Below are 19,387 nucleotides of genomic sequence, written 5' to 3' on the forward strand. Positions count from 1 at the left end.
TCCTGCACTGATCTTACTTCAACTGATAAACTTTATCTATCCAAGTCATTGTGCAGGTTTGCAGGTATTTTCTCTCCTGCGCTGCACAACTCTACAGCCTGAAACACAGAAGGCAACATTAGCAGGCTAAATATAGAAATGTGTCACCCACACACGTGTTCTCTGATCATATTATTTTAGCTTTTCTCTCCCCATGTAAATAAACCAGTCTCTACTCTAATCCATCTTTCTTAAATATTATAATATAACACTCATGGATGGATTCCTGAACGGGCCTACCAGGCACAGGCCCAGGGGCCCAAAGTGTCAGGGGCCCAACTGGCCTTCACCTATAAAATGTCACTCAAAGAGACATGTACCAACCAGGAAGAGACTCAAAATGACCACAAGTAAACATCTACTGAGAGACACAAAAGACTACTAAAATGGTGGAGTTATTGTCTACAAGTGTGTTTACTCTCAGGCGTATGGTCACAAACTTACAGTCATCACGAGAGATGCTAAATATTAGACAGGGGACAGTATGCCGGAACTTTTTCTTTTTTTTGTATCTGTTTTAAGACAAACGGTTTTTGTGACTCATGTTGTGACAGATTCACAATGTTGATAACGTCGGAGGAAATTAACCAAAATGAACGAGATGATTTCCAAAAGTTAGAAACTTTTCGTCTGTACTAAATCACATTCATGTATTAGCATCAACTTTTCCACTAAAATGGAGCAATGCCTGCAAGGAATCTGTGCTTGAATGTGATTAGAATCAGCCTGTGTGCATCAGGAGAGAAAACATCCATTGAGGCAGAGGCTTTCAGTTAAGTAGCTTCGTGTTCTCTATCTTCAGAGTGCCACTGAACCATCAAGCCCAGGGTACCAGCACTTGGCTAATTATTGGGTCTTATTCACAAACGACACAGCCAAACACCTTTTGTTATGTCACGCCTTTGTGGCTGTCAATGCCGTTCTTCCTCCATTCTTCACTTGAACTGCACTCTGCTGGTTTCTCCAAACCCCTTTTACTTGTATACAATATCATGTTTACTTTTTCCCTCCCCAACTTGTGGTTTCTGAAAATCAGAAATTGTGAGCCGTTTCCGTGCAGGTCAGCGGAGGTGGGAAGTATAAACACACAAATAGGGCTGATAAATGCATTCCTTAAGCTATTAGGTGGCGGCAAACATCCTGAGAACCCTGAGATACATGGTGCAGTGAGTAGGTGGTCTTTGAAGAGCACTCAGGGAACTCTTCTCAACAGACACTTGTGGTTTGAGGTGTCATTGTTGTGCTTCAGGGACCAGTTAAACCTGTATTACTGTAATATAAAGTTCACTTCCATTGACCAAAACAGGACACAAGAATATCAGTTCCATAAGATTTGTTCATCAAAGACTTTTTGATATTATCTCGCAGGAGAATCACAGCTGTGATTAATAACCTGATAAAAAGGCTGCAGAAGGTTTATGGAACTGAGTTCTAATTGAGGTTATTACCTACACCTGTGCTGCACCTGTAGAAATGATTCATTAAATTAATAGCTTAATCAAGAACTATTCTGAATCTAAGTTTCAGAAGAAATGCATCTTGAAGCCAATTCATTTTGGGAAAAAAAAGAATTACAACACAACATGAAACGGGAAAGTATTGCTCTGGTGACGAGCGAGATTATATTAAACATGAAATACGTTATACCTGTCATATAGACCTACATTTAAAAAAATGTATATATACATATACATAGACACTTTCAACTTTAATTTTGTCTGTAGTTATTTTGCTTGTGTTAACATTGTTAAGTTGAAAAACTATTTGTTAAGAAATATCCAAAGTGATGGATGGACCTATTCTAAATTCATCTTTTAACAGGCCTACTATGTAAAGTGTGGAGGTGAAGCGATCAACTGTACTTGTCAATTGTGCCACAAAATAGTCATAATTTAATATATATATATATATATATTTTTCACCTCATTCAGTTTAGAAAATATGTTAAAGACTCGAAGCACTGAATTTTTCATTTTCAATAATTCAGTGTTTTCATTGTCACACCCAGTAATTACGAAACTACCAAAGACCACAAGGCACACAACCACGATATCAACAAAACATATTAGATGCAACTAAATAATATAAGTTTAAAACTTCATTTAAAATGATTTTGCATCTGAAAGAAACTGCTTTCTTGGATGGGTGTTTGTCCTGCAGCTCCCCATGTACACACACGATGTTAATGCTCCATGTAAAACACTATGGAATAAAATCAGACAGTGGAAATTGTATCACTTAGGCATGTTTTACTTTCTTTAAACTGTAATTAATGTACAGCAGATCACAGAGAGATATATATACTTAAAGCTAGTAAACTATTTCCACACTGTCGCTGAGGCCAGTTTTGGATTCTCCATCACTGTTGCACTCTGTCCTCTGCGACAGCGGCGCACGAGTATGCGCGTCTCCAACAAGTGACATCTCCATCCCGGACACGTTTAAGTCCAGCAGACTCTGCAGGTGTTTGATATATTCAATAGCCGCGCGCAGGGTCTCCACTTTGCTGAGCCGTTTGTCCTCAAACTCCTGCGGTAGATGCTCTCGGAGCCGCGCGTAACCTTGGTTTACGCAGCGCACTCGATGCCGCTCCCTTTGGTTCCTTTTCCGGATAAACGCAGGCTCAAAGGAATAATCACACACACCGAGGGGGACGTGAAAGGGGAAATAGGGTAATCGTCTGTAGGGTAACCTCTGGCCGTGCACAGGGTCGAGGTATGAGTCCAGTTGGAAGGGCAGTCCGAGTCGAAGCGCATCCTTATAGTGAGCTGCACTGTTCTCCATGGAGAAGCCGTGGAGAGCCAATGGAGAGCCAAATGGAATATGCTCCATTAACTCCTTACTGTGATGAGGCATCTCTCTAAGAATAAAAAAGGAGATTATTAGGCAGCTGTAAAATCTGCAGTTAATTTTGCACCATCAACTTACCTCGTCAGAGTCTCCTCACAGTCATCTCATGTTTTCAGCAAGACTTTCCTTTTAAATCTTGCCACTTTGTGATTGAATTTATTGGATTGTGATCTTTTATAAGGGGGCACTTCTTGATCAGAACTTTGTCAGTCTGTGTGACAACTTGTTTGTTGGAGTTTTGAGGCTGGATGCATGGTGGGCGTGATCCCGGGCGGAGATTCAGCCATCGCGTTCTCATCAAGATAAAACTGTTTACATACCGACTCCTTCCTCCTGACACTGTGAAGTAACTGTCATCATGATTAATAATACAAGGCAAACTTTAATGGCTTATCATAACTGACTTTAAAAAAACAAATCCAAACATGTATCAAAGGCTACGTAATTTATAAATGTATATTTATTTATATATATATATATATATATATATATATATATATATATATATATATATATATATATATATATATTATAAATGTAAATTATTAAAAAATAGTGTGGTGGCAAATTTAATGATTAATTTAATTCACATTATGGGATTTTGGTATTCAAATTATCTGATCATATCTGTGATACATGATGAAAGTTGTATAATTACTGAAACATTGTTGCTTTTAGCAGATCATGATCAGTTTTTTTGCCTTCGTGAAAATTACTCATTTTTTAATAAATACAATTTGTAATCTCATTCATCTTAATTAATATTTTGTATATTACAGCTAGACAATACATTCACAAAGAAGCTTTTTGCTTGATCATGTTCCATCTGTAAAAAGTGAAAAAAAGTACAAAACAGCACAAGACAACATTAGGTTGCTCAAAACCAAACACAAAAACCCTGTGGAAGCCCATTTTTGGCATTAAAAGAAAAAAAATAAGATTAAAACTTTGCCTTGTAATTAAAATAAAAACATCCCGTAAGTTATTATAATGTCAAACTTGAAATAATGACTTAGTGTCTCAAAGTTGCAACTTCCCATAATGCTGGGTGTAAATGGGCTTCCATAAAGCCCCCTGACGATCCGCAGAAAAACTGACCTGTGATCAGCCAAATACTCCTCCACTCTCACAGCGCAAAAGCGCATGCGCACTAGGGGCAGTATGCTGTCATGGCCCCGTTCAGGGAGGTATTGTGCTGGTATGTTGTTGTTTTCAAGGCATCTTCCTTTTCATATAATCAGTATTTTTGCATAGAAGAAACATATTCGGCCCTGACAGGTATTTCTGTACTTTAATCACGCTGAAACACATGATATTTCTCTGTTTTGACGATGTATGTAGATGTAAGTTAGCAAGGCTAACGTTAGCAGTGGGACAACACTGGTTGATGTTTCGCTAACTAGTTTCAAATAAGTCGTTTTTGAATTACAGGCTAGCTGTTGTTTCAGCTCTTTGAATTAGAGTTGTATATTAATTGTTGGTATGTAGTATTAAGTTAAGTTGTTTCATACCAGGTGTTTTATTTCACAGGGAGAGAAGGATAAAAGCACCATTCAGCAGTACACGGTTACTGGTGGACAGTTGTTGAATTCAGGTAAGCTAACGTAGCTCACACTGCATACATCACCCGTGTGTCATTAAGTGCTGACAATTACATATGGGCTCAATTAATCGAAGATTTACACCAATACATACATAGCCTAAATCCATATCTTAATGTTGCTAACAGTGTCTAAGCAGCAGATGGTTGTTTGGATATTATTAAGCTTGCTGGCTCAATGCTCTTTCTCTCTTGTAGCGCTGTTGTTGTTTGTCCAGGATGAACGACATGAACCTGAGTCCTGTGGGCATGGACCAGCTCAGTGTACCCTCAGTGAGTGCCAGCCATCTGGGTCTGCCCACATCCCCCACACACAACCCCATTCCCACTCCAGGTATGAAAGATGCTACCAGCCAGGCCTGTTTGCTCAAGCTGGGAAACGTACTTAACCTAACACACTAGATTTACTGTAACAAGACTAAGCATCACATATTCAGCGACTGCAGATTGTAGAGTAGCACAATGTGTTACGATTTCCTGTTTAACCCTGCACAAACCTTTGGATCATGATTTGCCCAGATTCCAGTTATCAGAATTAATTGTTCGATATGCAGGAAGATGAACTGTTAAAGTATATAAGATAGTAATTCTGCATTTTAGTTTAAATACTTTATGATCGGATAAGGATCTGTGCAGTTTCAGGCTCCAGTCCATATTACTTTGCTGAATGTAATCTTGGTGTATTATCTGCTCATGACTTTTTATTATGATTCAGGCATGCCAGTGGCCATCCCCAGCCTGGGTCCTTCCCTGGGCTCCCTTCCCTCTGCCCTCTCACTGATGCTCCCCATGGGTCCGCTGAGTGACAGAGGAGTGATGTGCGGTCTGCCGGAGAGGAACTACTCTTTGCCACCGCCTCCGTACCCCCACCTGGAAAGCAGCTACTTCCGACACATATTGCCGGGTGGGATATTGTTTGTGTGTGTAATTTGAAGTTTAGCCTTTACTCCTATTGCATTTTACCTGAATTTAAGTTAATGAATCAATCATGCATGCTACGCAGTAGACTTGTCAAAAGATAACTACTTTTGTTGGACGGTATGTTGTCCCAGAAATAATTGCGATAAATTATAGTATTATCATTTTAAGACTATTTTATGCCACTGATATGATAATCACATAATAATGCAAGTACACCGTTTCAAAAAGCAATGAACTTCTAATTCTTTAAGAAGTTCTTCTTTTTTTTCTCTAAGAATATTTAGACATTGGAATTTGAATGTAAGAAATTATATTATAATTATGTATTATAAAAATATAAAAATATAAAAATAAATCAAATTAATCCACACAACCAAAACAATAAATAAAATGGACTCAGCCCAACTATTATAATGGTTATTCTGGCACCATGTTGTATATAAATGGTGACATTCTTATGTAAAGAAACACACGTAAACACAACGGGAAAAAGTTCCGTCCATATATCGTACAATAAGTCGATAATGTAATTATCATGACAGGCCTACTACTCAAACTTAGTTTCAGCTCTAATCAAGTTCCCTTTTTCTCCCTGCTGTAGGTATCCTGTCCTATCTGGCAGACCGTCCACCACCTCAGTACATTCATCCCAGCAGCCTCAACATAGATGGGACCCTGTCAGTTTCCAGCAACAATCCCTCAGGTCTGGATCCCTACAGCGGCCCTGGAGGCCCACTGGAGCAGGGCCTGGTGCCCATGGACTCCAGACAGGTCAGCGGCCAGGGAGACCTCCACCAGCCTGGCGCTCATGAGCTGGACTCTACGGGACTGGCCATGGAGTCACGTGTCAGCAGCCCCATGTCCCCTGACCGGATGGGAGAGGAGCTGGCCACCATGGACGGAGTAGGAGTGGTGTCGGTGTCTGACTCCCAGCAGCAGCTCGGAGGGGGAAGGCAGCCTCAGCCGCATGAGGGATTGACTGGGGTGGACTCATCTGGTGGGGTGATGCCCCTCCACGGACCCCCTGTGCTCGAACTACCGGTGGTGATGGAGCCGGATCACATGGGAGGCCGAGTGGGGAACGCTGGTGGAGGAGGAGCAGGAGGACTCCACACAAATGGGGAGCTGAACTCGGGCGTCGTCAGTGTGGTGCTCACCGGCTCCATGGCCAGCCAGGGCCAACTGGAGCCAGTGTCGCTCCATGGACATTCTGTGATGGGGCTGGAGGCCGTGAACGTGTCCCCCATCACGGCAGAGGTGTCGCTGGGTCCAGAAAACAACCTGGTGCTGGTCAACTCCACCCTGCAGCTGGAGGATTCTACCTCCAACAAGGAGAACATGGTCACTGCCTACACCATCTGTGAGTGTGTATGTGTAATAATAAAAAAAAGAACTGGATATATATATATGATTTAAAAATCATGATTTTTAAATCTGACATAAGTTTTGGAAAGCTATACAGCTTTAGAAAATACTATTATTCCACCTAAATATAGAATTTCTTTATTTTTTATTGAGTTATACTAAGGTCCATACAAACTGTAATCATTCTCATCGGGCTTAATAGTCGTATCCTAACCTTCTGTAATGACTCTTTTGAACCGAAGTAATTAAGAACCTAATGAGGTTTTTCCAAGAAAATGTTCCCCATAAAGCTGAAGCTGAAGTTTTCTATTGTAGCTCACATAAATTCATCTTCTGTTACCTAGGTTTCCTTCCATTTCCCATTTTTTGTTTTCAGAAGATCCTTTAAACAGTAATTCCTTGTAAAAAGCAGTCATAGAATAGAAGTGAGCAGTGTGTACATTAAGCAAGCACTTGAGTTTGCAGTAAGGCAGTAAGTATTAGTGACGCTCACCTTCTTGTCTTCCAGGGTGCACACTGTGTGAGCGCTCCTATACCTCAGACTGCCCAGAGCATGGCCCAGTCACCTTCATCCCTGACGCGCCGATCCAAAGCCGGGCTCGCCTCTCTCTTCCACGTCCACTGTGCCTCCGCATCTCAGTGGCAGATGAACCGCTTGGTGAGAGAATAAACTCAAGATTCTTAACATAATGCTAATGTTTGTATCTGCTAGTTCATTCATTATTATTTATAGAACAGAGTAAGATACTTTTTAACCGTTAGAGACCCACATAGACTCAATTTTGTATTTTATAGGGCTACTATGGGGACTAACATCATCACACATGAAAACAATTGGGCTCATTTAAACTACAAGAGCCTCAGCTTTCCAGTCCTATCCAATGTATGCAATTCCAAGACTGTTTAGGGACCCCCAACATGCAGAAATATTCAAATACACTTTTTTTAGAATAGGCAAAAATAACACATTTATACTGCATTCAAAAACTGCATGATTTGTGCCCTAAACTACATGGGATTAACATAACGTGGGCGTGTCTGTGAAGGGGAGACTCGTGGGTATCCTTAGTTTTTCTACTTTCATATGATATCAGTGTCTTCACTCTAGCTTTAAAAATGATTATTGGAACACCTTGTGAGAGTCATAACAAAGTAAAAGCAATGAATTTATTAACATGCCTTTTCTATATATTTTTTAAAGGTAGTAAAAAGGTAGACAAAAAAACTTTTGGTAGACCATCAGTTACATTACTGACTAAATGTGTTCGTGCCCTTCTTAGGAGTTTTTGCACGGGATGTCATTCCTCAAAGGACCTGCTTTGGACCAATGGTGGGGCAGCACTGTAGCAACGTGGATCTCTCCGATTGGCCAGAAAAGGACACTCCACAAATATGGAAGGTCAGTGCAGCTTTTTGTTGGACCGTGCGTTTTCTTGTCACAGTCGGTGCAAAACCATAATATGTGATGAACCCATTTCTCCGTTTCAGATGTACCACAACAATGTGCTGGAATTCTACATCGTGACAACGGACGAGAATGAGTGCAACTGGATGATGTTTGTCCGCAAAGCAAGGTACAGTACATCCTCAAGCCTCTCATGCTGCTATAAAACTAAGGTGTAACTTTGAAAAGTAGTTGAGTTAAATACATTATGTCTAGACAAGGTGTAAGTCTAAATTGTAATTATCGCTGCCACAACCACCTGCACATTGTGCTGTCATATTAGAAGATTAGTAAGTAAGATGAAGAAGTGCACTTGACTTTTCTCCTCCAAATTGTCAGAGCCTTTGATCAGCATTATCACTTTTTCCATGTTACATTACATGTTCCATACATTACAGAATTATTTTTAAACTAGCGAACTTAACAGCAACAACTGCATCTTATTTTATACCGATTTTAACTTGTGTGTGTGTGTGTGTGTGTGTGTGTGTGTGCGTGTGCGTGTGCGCAGGAGCCGTGAGGAACAGAACCTGGTGGCGTACCCTGCCAATGGTAAACTGTTCTTCTGTACAACCACAGAGATCCACCCGGACCAGGAGCTGCTCTTCTACTACAGCAGAGACTACTGCAGGCTGCTGGGTGATTACACATGTTATAGTTTTGAGAAGCCACACTGATCCGCTGGTTATCCATTGCTCGATATTGACCCTTCCACCATCTTTTATGTCTCCACAGGTGTTCCTCAGGTGCCTGAGGGCCAGATCTGCCAATGTGGCAAAGAGTGCTCCTCCTTCTCCGAGCTCAAGTCTCATCTTGGCAGCCATAACAGTAACCACAGCCATAACCAACCTCCACACAGCCACAGCCCATCGCAGCAGGACCACTGTCAGCAGCAGCAGCAGCAGCAAGAGCAACAGCAACACGCTCACCAGGAAGAGAAGCTGACCAATGGGACCTCAAGCTCCTCCTCTTCTCCATGGCCCTGCCACGGCCACGCTGCAGGACAAACAAACGGTAGCAGCCGGGGCGGCAGTGATAGAAACTCTAATAATGTTACATCCAGAGCAAAAGGTCAGGGTCATGTCCGGGAGAAGAAATTCAAGTGCAGCATGTGTTCCCGGGCTTTTATCACGTCCACAAAGCTTAACGTGCACTTCATGGGTCACGTGGGGATGAAGCCTCACAAGTGTGAATACTGCAGTAAGGCCTTCAGCGATCCCAGCAACCTCAGGATGCACCTCAAGATTCACACAGGTGAGTACCGGGGGAAGGGAAGTGTTAACAGGTTTGAGTTTTGGCAACATCGGTCATATCAGCTGTCATACTATAAACCCAAGTGTTCACAACAAGCCACATGAAAACTCGCATATAAAAACTGATAATTAGAAAAAGAGTGACATGTTAATTTAAAAGAAAATGACAAATTCTAAGCCATTTTACAGCTAGCTGCACGGAACAAAATGACAGAAAATGCTGTTTTCAGCCTCATCAATATGGAGCTTTCCTGCTTTTCACTGTTTTATATCTTATAATGTTTTACCTCTGAAACTCTTTTTTTCCACTAACAGGTCAGAAGAATTACAGATGCACGGTTTGCGAGAAGTTGTTTACCCAGAAATCCCATGTGGCGTCGCATATGCTCATCCACACCGGTGCAGAGAAGCTCAAGTGTGACCTCTGTGACCGGGCATTCATCAGGAAACATGACCTGAAACAACACATGTTCTCTCACACACAGTATGTAACTTAGTTTAGAATTAAACTTTTAAAATAAAATATTTCGGCAGACTAAAGTATTGCTCTGTTTTGCAGTGATTGTAGTAATTAGTTTGCTTTACTTTCTATATGCTCGTCTCTTTTGTAGAAGAGATCACCTGATGAAGTAAAGGTTATATAATATGTGTTTTGTCTTCATACGTTCCCTTTTCCACCGCAGTGAGCGCCGGATACAGTGCCCAAAGTGCAACAAACATTTCCTCAAGACCAACCACCTGAAGAAGCACATGAACTCTCACGAGGGCCGAAGAGACTTTGTCTGTGAGAAATGCCACAAAGCTTTCCTCACCAAATACCACCTCACTCGTCACCTCAAAATATGCAAAGGGCCCAAGGCGGAAAGAGCGTCCCGTAAGGAGCAGGAATTGGATGAGGAAGAAGATGAAGACGAGGAAGAGGACGAGGAGGAGGAGGAGGAGGAGGAGGATGATGATGATGATGACAGGGGAAGAGGAGAGAGACTTGTTGACTCAGCCAGTAATGAAGACTGTGGTTTAGATGTTGGAGGATATAACTCTGAAAAGTCCCTGTCACCCCCTCATTGACAACACTGTGCCTTTTGAGATGTCTTGTTTATTTATATACAATACTGATGTTTACCTCTAGTTTTTGCCAAATATCAGTTACATTGTGAAATTTCAATTGCAACATCTTGAATAATTACTATATTGTAATTGCCACATTTTACATAATCAGAATTTGTACAATCAATATATGTTTAGTCTCACAGAAGCATATCAGAGCTGCTAAAACAATCTGTGTCATATTATAAAACAACTGATAAACATCTGACTGTATTTCTACAAAGCTCTCTATCTCTTCATTTAACTCAGGCCTGTGTAATAGTTTATTTTGACTCACTCAATAACATGAGATGAATGGCTGATTCATTTGTATTTGCACAATAATGTCAATTAAAACTTCTGACGCCATATTCTTGCATTTTAGTCCTGATATTTAAGTGCTGAATGAACTGTCCGTTAATTCTCTATTTATTAAAAAGCAGGATTTTTTACTATTTTTTTTATTTTATTTAAAATATCTGTGTGAATGGAAGTGAGCCTTTTGAAAGCAGGAATCTGTGCATTAATGTGATGTTCCTCATTGTGTGAGTGTTGACAATGTTGAAATGTTATAGCTCCATCCTATCTGTTGCATAATGTTTTATGTTGTTGAATGATAAACCTGAGAGAGAGTTAAAAGCATAAATGACTACTTCATTGACTGCATAATTTTTTTTGTGTGTCTATATTGGTTTAACCATAATGATTATTGCTTCCCCACCTGCTGTACATTCAACACATGATCATTCAGTGCAAAACCACATGGATAATAGAGAGACAGCGCCCCCACCTGACCGTTTTAAATATCTCCCTTCGACATCATTTGTGATTAAAAGTATTAAACCTGATTAAGAAAACCTCACGTGTAGGTTCATATGCAAGTTGTTTTTGTTATATTTGATCCTTTTCTTTTTCTCTATTTCTGTCACAGAACTATATAACGTTTTTTCCCTTTTGTTTCTAACTCTTTTTCCATATTGTACTACATTCACTGCAGGCTTATGTCGTAATTCCAAAATGTATTGTTAAAAAAAAAGATTCAATAAAAGTTATTTTTAAATGTACTGCGACCGGAAGTACGCCGTGTAGCTTCCGGTGAAAATACAAAACATGCAGCGCCGCAGTTATCATTCACTGTAACGTGGTATGAATTATCTACATTTCATACACGTTGTATTTTCATTTTGGTTGTATCACTTTCAGTATAACATTCTGTAATTTTGGTTGTTGAAATTTACACTGAAACCATACTTTTCCCGCAAATTCTGTATTGTTGATGTGACAGCTAGCGAACTTCAGCTAACCGTTTAGCTAGCAGGTCGGCTAACAGTGCTGTACTTCTAGCCGTAAGTCATGCAGCTATAGTTGTCATGCCACATAGTTTATTTGCTGTCTAGATACATGCTAGGGATTAGTTCTGTAACACACGATACATGTTAGTAGTAATCTTTAAGATGTTTTAATCCACTTGAATGTAGCTCTCTGCATGCTGGTTTTAGCTCAGTGTTTTTATGTGCTTCTTGCCTCAGCCTGAAAAGAACAGATCAATTCATGTTGACTCCAGCTAAGGACGGGATGCCCAGTATGATAGACAGAGCCCTGAGGATGAGGAGGGAAGAGCAGGCTCGTCAGGTGGTCCTGGCCTGGGCTGTGCTCAACGTGTCTCTAGCTGGCATGATTTACACTGAAATGTAAGTTGTTCCAAGCTCAGTAATGTGCTCTCTTGCAAATATTAGCAATCATTTGTAGTGTAGCACAGATTTACTAACCTATCATCTCTCATATCTCCACTTACAGCGCAAAATGTGATAATATGTTTTTGCTTGTTTGTTAGGTCAGGGAAATTGCTGAGCCGATACTACAACATCACTTACTGGCCTATCTGGTACATCGGTGAGGTCCCGCTACTCTTACATTTGTTTAATGATGTCTGCTGGAGACGATGTTTTTAATTAAACTATATTATAAATACAATTCTGACATTTAATTTGACACTAACATCCTCTTCTGTCCTTGTTTACAGAACTGGTGCTCGCCTCTCTATTTAGCCTTAATGCTCTTTTTGACTTCTGGAAATATTTCAAATACACAATGACCCCCTCCACCATTGCTGTATCCCCTGAGCAGCATTACCTCCTGGGTCTGAGAAACACAAGTAAGGCTCTGTTTCTTTGCCTGCAGAATTTGTGTTTGCACTCTTTTTTTTTTTTTTTTGTCATTATTAGATGTATGTAAACGCACTTAGATCCTTAGTTTTGGACTCATTAAGTATGCTGGTTGTTGTCTGTCCCCTCGCAGGTATTCAGGCCTCTCCGCCCCAAAAGCCAGAAAAAAAGGAGACCCCAGTCCCGGCCCAATCGTCTCCGCTGCAGGGCCAAAGCGTGCTGAGTTTCAGCCCCTCACGGCCAGCCACCACCAGCCCCAAGTTCTCCCCCAGCTGTGTACCCGGGTACAGCCCTCCTCTCAGCAGCCAGTCCACCCCAAACAGTGCAGGGAGGGGCTTTTCCCCCTCAGTGGCCTTTGGAAAGGTACGTCCATGACATCGCTGTTATCTGGCCTAGCTTTGAGATGTGTGGTGGATCAATGTAATGGATGAATTTCCTTAAAAGTAATTTTCCCTCTTCACATTGAGAACATTATGTTTTTCCTTTCTCAGGTGTTGAACTACAGTCCCTCTCCTGGCTCCTCCCCCTACCCCAGCAGTATTGGACCAGCAGAAGGCTCCAGCTTGAGAGCTCGATACCGCACATCCCCCTCAGTGTTTAACTCTCCTGGAAGCAAGGAGGACTACATGGAGGATCTGAAAAGCCTGGAGAGGTTTCTCCGCACAGAGGAGGAGAGGAGTCACCGCAGCCAGTTAGGTACAGTAGACCAGTGGTGTAGGAACTCCATTGCTCGTATAAACGGAGTAGGACACTTATGGTATTCACCCAGATTCACTGGCAGATGTAAACCACATGTTTTTTCAAAGTTTTGTTCTTTAGGGGATTTAGTAATTGTTAGCCGATGTATATGATCACAGAATGAAACCCTTTTAGATATCATGATGAATTGATGCTCTCTACAGGGAGTCCAGAGTCTGTGTCTCCGAGCCACAGCCCGACATTTTGGAACTACAACCGCTCAGTTGGAGATTATGCCCAGAGCCTGAGGAAGTTCTTGTACCAGCCGGCCTGCCGCTCTCTGGCACCATCTGCCCACAAGGATGAGACTGACCTGGGCTCCAAACAGGCTGCAGAGGAGGTCTGTAAATTAGCATTGTTGTTGTGCCATAATAAAGAAAAACAATATTGATTTTCAAAATGGGACATACAAGGCTGTCTGTGTCAGAGTATAAAGTATATCTTCTCCCTTCCTATTATCTAGGTCTGGGCCAGAATCACAACGAGTCGCCCTGTAGTGGACCGCATTGATGGCTGGACAGCCAAGCTTCGAAATGTGAGTCTTACAACATATTCACAGAACCACATACTCAAGAAACTTTGTTGTGAATTTTTTTGTAAAGAAAGAAAATACATCAGAAAATAAATCTATAAAGTGTCATGTGTAATTATATTATATATTATTATATGTATAATTATCATCTTTATAATAACCCTTTTTTTCTACAAGTACGTGTATATGCATGTTTCTCTTTCTTTTAAAATATATATTTTTTTACACATGAATGGAAATGTTTATGTACCTGACATTGCTACTGCACTGTAAATTGTGCTTCATTTATTTTTCATCTATAAAATAAATCATTTTGTTTCTTTTGCAGTGGATCAGTGACACCATCTTGGTCCCCCTGGTCAAGGAAACCGACTCAGTCAACAGCCAGCTCAGGAGGATGGGCTGCCCTGAGCTCCAGATAGGAGGTAAACCATCTGCAGAGAACATGAATCAAGGGGCACTCATAAACTTATGTCTTATAATAGTATTATATTAATGCCATTGGCTGAAAAGGTTACATATTAAAAAAGTGTTTTTAAAATAAATTGCACTGCAATTGAAAATCTGATTTAAACGTGCAACGTTAAGTTGAAGGAACATTTTATTTTGTTGCAGCAGCGATTGGATTTTGCAATTTTCTAGATTTTCTCAGAAATTAATATTCATATACCAGACAAGGGTAACGTGCAGAACAAAAAGTAGTTTGTTTAGGAAAGTGTAGAACACACATTTATGTTCAATGTAGAAAAACAATTCTGGATTATAGAAATCACAGTAGTCGTTGCTATGATTTTGGAGTCTCACCTAGTTTTCACCTTTCCTCCACCAGAGGCCAGCATAAGCAGCCTGAAACAGGCAGCGGTGATGAAAGCCTCATTGATCCCCACTATGAACTCTATTGTTCAGTATCTGGACATTACTCCCAACCAGGAATATCTAGTGGATCGTGTAAAGGGTAAGTGCAACAATGCAGTACACATGTGTGAGGAAGGGGTTAAAAAAAATCTAGATTCATGGTGTTCTGAGTTATAGTGGGACACATTTAAAATTATTTTATGTGTGCGTTTCTGTCCTGTCAGAGCTCGCCCACAGCGGCTGCATGAGCTCCTTTCGCTGGAATGGTGGTGGTGATCTGAAGAACAGAAAATGGGACACAGACCTCCCCACTGACTGCGCTGTGAGTCAACACACACACACACACACACACATACACACACACACACACACACACACACACACACACTCTATGCTAGTAGTAGTAATAGCTCAGGCGCCCATGATATGCATGCTGCACAGAATGGTTCACGTCGCACGCACAGCGGCACAGACTGTAACCTACTATTGTCACAGCCACACGCAGTGTTGTGAACTTGGTAACTCTCTCACTAGATTTAGTGGCTTACCACCTTCTTGGCGACTTAATTTATAAAAATAAAATAAAATGATAAATAAAAACATAGTTTTAAAAGGGGAATAAATAGTTAATTCTTTATAAATACTTCTGCTTAACATTTTGTTTTCCCCTCTAGATCCTCATGCATATGTGCTGTACATACTTGGACTCCAGACTGCCCCCACACCCAAAGTACCCAGACGGGAAGACTTTCACTTCACAGCACTTCAGCCACACCCCAGACAAACCTGGTGAGTACACACACACACACACACACACACACACACACACACACACACACACACACACACACACACACACACACACACACACTTGCCAAACAGGAAGAAGGAATATTATAAGGCTTGTGATTTCCGCTGTATGCTTCATTCTTGAACCACAGCATATACTTTCTATGGTTTACGTCTTCATGCTGTTTCAGTGCTTGTGTCCCTTTCTGTGTTAACTCTCATAGATGTTACCAAGGAGAGCCTCTTCTGCATCCACCAAAGCAGCACCACTCCCCCTCACTACCAGCTCATCTACCAGGGACATATCTACAGTCTACCCAAGGTGACAGCAAAAACAACCAGTGTTCTCACTCTTTTCAAAAATAATTTCTCTTTTTCAGGCTCTTACAAAACTGCTTGTGCTCTGATTTTGTTCTGACTGGGTTCCAATCAAATCCCAGGAGTAGTCAGGTTTTGTTATTTTATTTCTTCTTGGTTGTACTCTTCATAGAGCTCCCTGAGGTGGCAGATCAAATCATCTTTCATGTTATGATTATGCTGACCAAAATACTTACGATTCACAATATTATCCCAATAATCAGCAAAATATGATTAAAAAATTCTTAAAATGCCACCAAGACATACTGGAATCACTTTACCTTACATTTAGTTAGGAAACCAATACTTTTATTGCATCACAAATGAGACTTTTTTTGTGAAAAACAAACTATCATCAACCGTGATAACGAGCTAGCTTTTTCTAATCACTCGTGAGGATTTTCACGATTATCCCAATAATGGATATTCACCACAATCCACTTATTGTGAGTTGTTTTTATTTAATAAAATCTTATTCTGAACACACAAAACATTTGAGAAATAATTTCTTTCCAGCGTTCTGTAATCTGGTCAACATTTGTGTTCTCACAGGATCTTGTGTCTTAAGATAAAAACAGAATGATGTTTTTTTGATCTTCACTGAAAGAACCTTTTTTGTCCCCCATTTTATTGTTTGCCTGTAAAACTGGGTCCTCATCTTTTAATTGTATTCATTATAAATGAGAATCTTACATTTTTACAGGTGCACTTGATTTGGTTTTGTTATACAGTGATGAAGTATAGAGACATTGTGTCTTGGGGCATCATACCCATAATCCCACATATGTGACAAATATCCCTGAGAAATGCCAGTAATCTCGGAGCATCAGAACAGATATCTCATTCATAAACAAATCCTTACTGTAACACTTTGATTGCAATAACATGAACCCATCTTGATTTCTATTGTAGGGCAGGAACAACCTGTTCCACACAATCCTCATGTTCCTCTATGTCATTAAAACCAAGGAGTCAGGAATGCTGGGGTGAGTACTTCTACTAAAATCCTGTAATAGGCTGGCGAGCTTACATAGCATATGCCATTTCGGAATATAATTAAGTTTTGATTATTTTTACGTATACGTAAAGCGCACATTCAATTTGATTTGAAATGATCGGTTTGACCTTCGGTCTTCTGTAAGATAATTAAATTGCTTTTTATACTTTCTTCAGGAGAGTAAATCTTGGCCTCTCTGGTGTGAACATCTTGTGGATATTCGAAAACTAATGCATCATCATTTACAAGCAACAAAAAGCTGTGTGGCTACACTGGTTGGAATGCCACCACAATTTAAGGACTGCCCTTTCAGTGGCACATCGGAAAAGCAGCACTAAACTTTGAAAGACAAATGCATATTTTTGGACATTTCTCACTTTGAGTAACATTCTGTATTGTCATTTTAAGGACACATTTATGTTGCACCAAAGTGTGCTTATGATACACTGCAGAGATGTATTTTTTAACATTGTTAGGTTTTCTGATTTTGTATTTTGAGAAAGTACCAGCATGGCAGCCTTGTAAATAATATATCTCCGATTTTTCTGGTGAATTGTTAAGGGCTCAGACCCATTTAGCATGAATGTAAATACAGTATGTGTGGACTTTACTTTTGTTTCTTCAATAACCTGTTGCAACTGGTATGCTGTTTTCCCCCCTGTAGTTGAATGATGTTCTGCTGTAGTTGGGATGCTCCTGACATACTTGAAGTCACCTACACAAATTGGACTGTGAAAAGTATTGAAGTTTTCTGTTCTAAAAGTTTCACATAGTACTAGGCTGCAATGCAACACATAACTACGTACAGTGGTAATTATTTTGATATGCGATGGAGAACAAATGAAAAGCCTTTGAGTCACCAAAGTCTTTTTTTTCTGAATATAACGTCTTTTACAAAAGCCATGTGTCGGCCATTTATTAAATGTTAAACCTTTTACATGCCATTTTACATTTGTCCCATGCGACTTGAAAATAAAATTTAGATATTAAAAAGAAACAGTTGACTCTTGTTCATTTCCCTCCACCTAATGAAATATATTTTTTACTTTCATTGGCATCCACTTGGTGGCAATGTAGTTCATTTTTTAAGAATTGACCTTACTACTGGTCCCGTTCTCTCATGACATACTGCATATTCACCGCACAAGCACTGTAATGTGATGCAGTATCTTGTGCAGCAACATCCAGTGAAAGACTTGATGGAGAACAATGTTGACTGACCATTTCAAGTATTATTAAAAAAAATTGTGTCAACGGGACAAACTTTCTGTGAAATATCTTCATAATGTTATACAAGTGATTAAGTGCATCCTGGTGTTATTAATTACCACATGTTTAACTGGGAATTAAGCACATAGTCCAGAAAATGACTGCCTAATTTAATAAAACCACGTATAAATGTTATACGTGATTGCCCTGTGAGCAAACGGCATAATATTACATAAATCATGTTTGTTTTGTAGTTTAGTCTCGTCCTCTTTTATGACAAAACGCCATTTCCCATAATGCAGTTTGCAGTGTAGCTTTTGCTGCTGGGGAATGTAGTCCCTTTATCGATTGGGGCTGCTTTTCAGAAATTAAGTGCATATGTCAATGGTTTAATTGTTTTTCCCAATGTTAACTAACATTTTGTGAAATGTCAGATGTATGCCTATCATTGGTATTGGAGGTGGCTTAAGGGGGACATTTTTTAAATACTTAGAGGAACTACAAGGACCACAATGCATTTGGTCATAGTCGCTCCTCCGTTCACATCCGCTTGACTCGCTATTTGTGTTGGAAAAAGGACTTTGTGAAACTGCAGCGATGTCAGTCCAGGTTGTGGCAGCGAAAATGGCAGAGGTCGAACTCAAAGACGTCCCCACCGGCAAAGACTTACCGGCTGGTTCCCCAATGACACCGACCTCGGAGGGCAAGACCCTCGCCAGAAACGACCCGCACGAGGCCGGTTCCTCTGCTGCTGCGTCCCCTACAGCGGAGCCCTCCGCGAAAGCCGGGGAAGGAAGCCTGGGTTTGCTCAACACGAACCCCGCGAAGATGCCGCAGGCGTCGGCTATGAAGCGGACGGACCTGCAGCAGAACGGCGGAGAGGCTTTTGTCAACCGTGACGGTACTGTTGCTGAGGCTCCGCGGATGAAAAAGGCGAGTGAGACAACATTTTCTCCTACTATATCCTCGATGTTATTGGACCACCACTAAGCGATTCACCGTAATGAAATCTCGCTGGGAAAGCTTGCATTGTGTGACGATGCTAACAGGCTAGCTGGTCCCAAAGCTGATTCAGCGACGTCAGTAACTCTTTTAATAATAGTCTTCGGTGTTAATAACATTGTAGAGTGTGTAATAAGGGCTAAACACTGTTTTAAAAATGGGGGTTTCCATTTAATTTAGGCTGA

The 19,387-nt window shown here is 40.6% G+C and overlaps 4 protein-coding genes across 11 annotated transcripts in view; 3 read left to right on the forward strand and 1 right to left on the reverse strand.

Annotated features, from left to right (window-relative positions):
• Positions 1 to 2,322: 2,322 nt before the first annotated feature.
• On the reverse strand, positions 2,323 to 2,924 carry LOC115028515 (achaete-scute homolog 4-like). Its single transcript, XM_029462344.1, has one exon. It carries the CDS (start codon positions 2,893 to 2,895, stop codon positions 2,350 to 2,352), a length of 546 nt encoding a protein of 181 aa, XP_029318204.1. The 5' UTR covers positions 2,896 to 2,924; the 3' UTR covers positions 2,323 to 2,349.
• A 1,087-nt stretch (positions 2,925 to 4,011) lies between these two features.
• prdm4 (PR domain containing 4) lies at positions 4,012 to 11,284 on the forward strand. Of its 3 annotated transcripts, none has more exons than XM_029462121.1 (12): positions 4,012 to 4,087; positions 4,420 to 4,483; positions 4,708 to 4,823; positions 5,205 to 5,393; positions 6,012 to 6,770; positions 7,284 to 7,433; positions 8,056 to 8,174; positions 8,264 to 8,349; positions 8,731 to 8,858; positions 8,955 to 9,473; positions 9,788 to 9,956; positions 10,156 to 10,540. In XM_029462121.1, exons 3-12 carry the CDS (start codon positions 4,709 to 4,711, stop codon positions 10,538 to 10,540), a joined length of 2,619 nt encoding a protein of 872 aa, XP_029317981.1. In that variant the 5' UTR covers positions 4,012 to 4,087; positions 4,420 to 4,483; position 4,708. The 3 variants fall into 3 exon arrangements, with proteins under 3 accessions (XP_029317981.1, XP_029317980.1, XP_029317979.1); XM_029462120.1 differs by having other exon boundaries at positions 4,016 to 4,087; positions 4,688 to 4,823; positions 10,156 to 11,284; XM_029462119.1 differs by lacking the exon at positions 4,012 to 4,087 and adding an exon at positions 4,147 to 4,167 and having other exon boundaries at positions 4,688 to 4,823.
• A 332-nt stretch (positions 11,285 to 11,616) lies between these two features.
• On the forward strand, positions 11,617 to 17,988 carry tmem209 (transmembrane protein 209). Of its 6 annotated transcripts, none has more exons than XM_029462125.1 (15): positions 11,617 to 11,702; positions 12,102 to 12,249; positions 12,393 to 12,451; positions 12,582 to 12,713; positions 12,857 to 13,086; positions 13,215 to 13,419; positions 13,626 to 13,801; positions 13,925 to 13,996; positions 14,322 to 14,418; positions 14,823 to 14,948; positions 15,073 to 15,170; positions 15,523 to 15,637; positions 15,862 to 15,959; positions 16,907 to 16,980; positions 17,168 to 17,988. In XM_029462125.1, exons 2-15 carry the CDS (start codon positions 12,110 to 12,112, stop codon positions 17,220 to 17,222), a joined length of 1,677 nt encoding a protein of 558 aa, XP_029317985.1. In that variant the 5' UTR covers positions 11,617 to 11,702; positions 12,102 to 12,109; the 3' UTR covers positions 17,223 to 17,988. The 6 variants fall into 6 exon arrangements, with proteins under 6 accessions (XP_029317985.1, XP_029317982.1, XP_029317986.1 ...); XM_029462122.1 differs by having other exon boundaries at positions 11,620 to 11,702; positions 12,088 to 12,249; XM_029462126.1 differs by having other exon boundaries at positions 11,632 to 11,702; positions 12,097 to 12,249.
• Positions 17,989 to 18,699: 711 nt separating this feature from the next.
• ahcyl2b (adenosylhomocysteinase like 2b) overlaps positions 18,700 to 19,387 on the forward strand; it is a 44,554-nt gene continuing 43,866 nt past the window's right edge. Inside the window, exon 1 of the mRNA XM_029462040.1 lies at positions 18,700 to 19,133. Within this exon, the coding sequence (XP_029317900.1) occupies positions 18,798 to 19,133 (336 nt within the window). The 5' untranslated portion in view covers positions 18,700 to 18,797. The remainder of the gene's footprint in view (positions 19,134 to 19,387) is intronic.

Source organism: Cottoperca gobio, chromosome 23 (genome assembly GCF_900634415.1).
Source record: "Cottoperca gobio chromosome 23, fCotGob3.1, whole genome shotgun sequence".
Classification (NCBI taxonomy): domain Eukaryota; kingdom Metazoa; phylum Chordata; class Actinopteri; order Perciformes; family Bovichtidae; genus Cottoperca; species Cottoperca gobio.

Excerpts from the sequence above, each read along its gene's own strand:
- tmem209 (XM_029462125.1), top strand. The coding sequence starts at position 12,110 with ATGTTGACTCCAGCTAAGGACGGGATGCCCAGTATGATAGACAGAGCC. Across the intron at positions 13,802-13,924 it reads CCAAACAGGCTGCAGAGGAG|GTCTGGGCCAGAATCACAAC; the intron begins GTCTGTAAATTA and ends CCTATTATCTAG. Across the intron at positions 15,960-16,906 it reads ATATCTACAGTCTACCCAAG|GGCAGGAACAACCTGTTCCA; the intron begins GTGACAGCAAAA and ends TTTCTATTGTAG.
- prdm4 (XM_029462121.1), top strand. The coding sequence starts at position 4,709 with ATGAACGACATGAACCTGAGTCCTGTGGGCATGGACCAGCTCAGTGTA. Across the intron at positions 4,824-5,204 it reads CAACCCCATTCCCACTCCAG|GCATGCCAGTGGCCATCCCC; the intron begins GTATGAAAGATG and ends ATTATGATTCAG. Across the intron at positions 7,434-8,055 it reads AGTGGCAGATGAACCGCTTG|GAGTTTTTGCACGGGATGTC; the intron begins GTGAGAGAATAA and ends TGCCCTTCTTAG.
- LOC115028515 (XM_029462344.1), bottom strand. The coding sequence starts at position 2,895 with ATGCCTCATCACAGTAAGGAGTTAATGGAGCATATTCCATTTGGCTCT.